Consider the following 4,646-nt stretch of genomic DNA (forward strand, 5'->3'; position numbering starts at 1 on the left):
CTCAAAAGCATATGAGCATATATGTTAGGAACATTTGAACAAGTTCGGGATGTTATCCTTCATGGTGACTCAAGCAGCATATAATGATGTCTAAATAGTTAAAAGCTCATTCATTTGGGGAAGGGACTTGTATGTTCCACACAACCTCAACACTTCTATTTCCTACCTTTGTTTATTTTTTTTCTCTTTAACACATCACTATTAACATACTATGTATTTTACTACTTCTTGTTTCCTGTCCCTCTACTCTTACCAGGATAAAGGTCATATGAGGGAAGGGATTTTTTTTCTACTTTGTTCACTACTACCTTAGCCTTTATGCCCACAAAAGTACCTGGGCCAATAGGTGGTGCTTAACAAGTATTTTATTGAATGATGAATGGCCATAAGGGATGGAACTAGAATCAATGGGTGAAATAAAATTTCAGAGATTGAAGTTTTGAAAAATTAAAGTTCTAATACAACTTATTCAATAATTCCTACTACTGATACATCAAGGAACCAAATCTTTGTCTATTTAGTATAAATCAGTGGAAAATTCAGAGATTGAAATTTTGTTTCAGGTGAAGGAAAGACTTTATTGGAAATATTAAACCTTTGTGGCCTTGTTGGGAAAGTAGTGCATGCCCCAACCCTGGAAGCATTACAGCAAATACTTCCTGAGTTAACACTTGGTAGAAATACTGTAGACATGATGTTAGTAGGGATTTGATGTTAGATAATCTGTTTTCTTGATGGGATTCTATAATTTTGTAAAATAGTTTTAGACTGATTTTTCCTTTTACATTGAGAACCTGTAAATGCCCACATTAAACTTGCAGCTTTATATACAATCTATGCTAAAATATTATTTTGTCTTGAACTTAACACAAGTACGTGTAACAACTTTTATTCTTGGGTTTTATGTCCCCACTTTTTCCTAAAACCAGTGATTCTGAAGCACAGACCTCTCAAACTTTGGGAACAATTATTGTAGAAACATCCCAGAAAATAAGTCCTACAGAAGGTGAAAAAGACCAGAAAGAAAGTGATCCAACAGAAGATAGCCAAACACAAGGAAAAGAAATAGTACAGACATATTTAAATATAGATGGCAAGACCCCAAAGGTATCTGACACAATTTTGCTTAATTGTATGTTGTTTTAAATTTTGTCTTATTCTTTTTAAGTAAATAAATTTTACTTTCGATTTAATTTGAATTCTTAAAAGTTGTCTTCTTTGAAATATACAGTGAAAATATTCACTTTTAAATAATTTTCAAATTCTTATTTGTAACAGTCTTTTGCATAGATGAAAATGGAAATAAATAGTATTCTTGTAAATATGAATCTTAAGGTATTTATATCTCAGCAAAAAAGTGATAATAGGCTTATTATTGTTTTCAGGTATATGAAATATTCCAAGTGAGGAAACTTTTAATATTAGCCTTTGCAATGATAAAGTCATTTAGTCTGACTAAATCTTTAAATTACTTATTTCTAACCCCTCAATGTATTTTAAATTTTGAAAAATTAAAGTTCTAATACAACTTATTCAATAATTCCTACCACTGATACATCAAGGCACCAAATGTTTATCTATTTAGTATAAATCAGTGAAAAATTAAGGAAAGTTCATTTTTATTTTGTTGTAAAAAATTAGGTTGGCTTTGAATTAACCTGTAAGATTCTTTTAAAGCATAATTCAAAACTGTTTTTTTTGAGATCTTGCCAGCACTTTGGAGGAAAGGTCCTCTTTAATTACTACCAGAATAAAGTTCAGACCAAGAATTATATGCTAAATTCTTGCTGATTGATTGATAAATATATTTTATAAAATTTTTTGCTGCTCTTTATTGATACTTGGTAGGTTAGTTTTTCTCGTTTCAGCTACTTTTGTGTGTGTGTTGAGGTATATCATTGTGAGTTTAAGTGTCTGTGATTGCTAATACAATATTGAGTACTTTCTCATAGTTATTGGCCATTAGTATTCTTTAGTAAATTGCCTCTTCAAGTCTGCCCATTTTACAAATGAATTGTCTCTATTTTTCTTACTGGCTTAGGAATTCTTAAATACTCTGTCTATGAGTCTTTTGTTGGTTCTATTAGGTATATTTTCCTACTCCGTGGTGTGCCTTTTTACTCTTCTTACTGGAGTCTTCTGAAGAATATAACATCTCAATTCTAATGTGGCCAAACTTACCAATTTTTTGTATATTAATAGCACATTTTGTCTTCTGTATAATGCATTCCTTACTGCAACTTAGACATATTCTATACTACATTCTATGTTCTTGCCCTATATTTTTCTGATTTACTGTTTTGATTTTCACATCAATGTCAGCATTGATTTTTACATGTGATGTAAGACAGGGATTAAGTTTCCCAGTTTTTTCCCCAATGTTTGCCATGAACTTTTCCTTACTTTATTCAAAGGTATGTTTATTGTAAATCAAATGTACATAAACACATGGATATTTCTCTAGGCTCTTCTATTCCTTCAGTAAATGTGTTAGTATCATGCTGTCTTAGTTACATTTTAGTAGTGTTGATTGCTAGTAGAACAAGTTTCCCATCTTCTTGTTCATCAAGAGTCTCTTCTTGGTCCTTTACTCTTCAAAATGAATTTAAAATCAGCTTAAGTTCTACAGAAACTTTTTTGGGGGGACTTTGGTAATGACTCTATTAACCTAAATTAATATAAAACAAGAAGACACTGAAAGGTGGAGAGGAGGCAGCAGACCAGCTGGATACCCCAGGACTCAAGGAACAACATGATAGTAAGCTCTCTGGGTTTTCATTTTGCTTCATATATCCTGGCATGGATACCTGGAGTCCCCCACTAGGAAACCCCAGTAGGTCAGACAATACAGGCCCTGGATAAAACCATTATTTTAGCCAAAGAATCGGGAAGAGGCCAGCCTAGCAAGACAGAAAAGTTTACACAGTAACTGTCCTACTCCAGGCAAACACCACAGAAAAAATTGTAACCCTATTCCAGTCTCATTTGTAAAGGCCTAGTGGGAAACTAGACTTTCACTCTCACCTGGCTATAAGTAGGCAATCTTCACCTTTCCTCCTAATATCAGGTTGTTACCACAGAAGACTAAGTAGTGAGTCAGTGATAATGACTCCCTCCTGAGGTCTCCAACCCCTGGGTTGCAGACCAGTACCTGTTGTGGCCTGCTAGGAACTGGGTCACACAGCAGAAGGTGAGAGGTAGGTGAGCCAGTGTTTTGGCCTGAGCTCTGCCTCCTGTTGGATCAGTGGAGGCATTAGACTCTCATACAAGCGTGAACCTTATTGTGAACTGTACATGCAAGGAATCTAGGTTGCCACTCCTTATGAGAATCTAATGCCTGATGATCTGAGGTAGAACAGTTTCATCCTGAAACCATCTCCACCCTCCTACCCCCTCCACCCCCTATCCATGCAAAAATTATCTTCTACAAAGCCAGTCCCTGCTGCCAGAAAGGTTGAGAGCCGCTGACTCTCTCCTTTCCATGTCATTGGAGACCACGTAGGGAACCTGGATATTCATCTCCATTCAGCAGTGAAATGCCTCTTTCCCTTCTGAGCAAGATAATTTCAGAGGCCAAGTGCAGAGATGGGGAATTTGATTATCACTCATACCTAACAAGCTTCCCACCCCCTCCCCATGATGTCAGTGGAAGCCAAGTGAGGAACACCAATGAGGTCCCCCTCCATTATCCAGCCATGATGGTATCAGCAGATGCCTATTGGGTAGCCTGAAGTTCTGCCCCCACCAAGCAGTAATAAGGTGCCCCTCTCCAACCAGGTTGTCAACTGAGACTGGATTTCTACTTCCAACTGTCAGTAATTAGATGGCGTGCTCCTTGCCCCATCAGTGTGGTGTTAGCTGAGGCCTGTTCAAATAAGATTCAAGCAAGATACAGAACCTTGACCCACACAAGTATGAACAACTGATTTTTGACAAATGTGCAAAAATAATTCAATAACAGAAGGATAATCTTTTCAAAAAAAAACAGTGCTGGAGCAATTGGATATTCCTACGTAAAAAAAGAATCTGCATATACACTTTACACTTTATGCAAAAATTAATTTGAGGTGGAACACATATAAATATAGAATATTATAAGCTTTCAGAAAGAAATAGAGAAAATCTTCAGGTCTTAGAGCTGGGCAAAGAGTTTTTAGACATGATACCAAAAGCATGATCCATAAAAGAAAACATCAGTAAATTGGACTTCATTAAAATTAAGAAGTTCTGCTCTTCAAAAGACCCTATTTAGAAGATGAAAAGACAAGCCACAGAGGAATATTTAAAAACCATGTGTCTGACAAAAGTCTCATAGCTTGAATATAAGAAAAATGCTCAAAACTTAACAGGAAGAAATTAAACAGTCCAGTTACAAAATAGGCAAAAGATATGGGCAAATATTTTCCCAAAAAAGGCTATATGAATGGCAAATAAGCACATACAAAGTTTTTTAACATTACTATTAGGAAACAGCTAAAGTAAATATTAGTGAAAATACCATGTCCTGACCCAGGGTGCAGAGGGACTGGATCTCTCATATTGTTCATGTGAATTTAAAATTCTACATTGCAGCACTCTGAAAAACAGTTTGGTAGTTTCTTAAAAAACTAAACTTACCATACAACCCAGCTATCATACCCTTAGAC

At 35.4% G+C, this 4,646-nt stretch overlaps 1 protein-coding gene across 5 annotated transcripts in view; it reads left to right on the forward strand.

Annotated features, from left to right (window-relative positions):
* CNTLN (centlein) overlaps positions 1–4,646 on the forward strand; it is a 338,923-nt gene that overhangs the window by 237,373 nt on the left and 96,904 nt on the right. For 3 of the 5 annotated variants that reach the window (XM_017545930.2, XM_017545932.2, XM_037744754.1), the window contains exon 16: positions 927–1,107. In XM_017545930.2, coding sequence (XP_017401419.1) covers positions 927–1,107 — 181 coding nt within the window. The remainder of the gene's footprint in view (positions 1–926; positions 1,108–4,646) is intronic. The other 2 variants (XM_017545931.2, XM_017545933.2) reach the window with 1 other exon arrangement.

The sequence above is a fragment of the Cebus imitator genome, unplaced genomic scaffold, assembly GCF_001604975.1.
Source record: "Cebus imitator isolate Cc_AM_T3 unplaced genomic scaffold, Cebus_imitator-1.0 Scaffold183, whole genome shotgun sequence".
In the NCBI taxonomy this organism is placed as follows: domain Eukaryota; kingdom Metazoa; phylum Chordata; class Mammalia; order Primates; family Cebidae; genus Cebus; species Cebus imitator.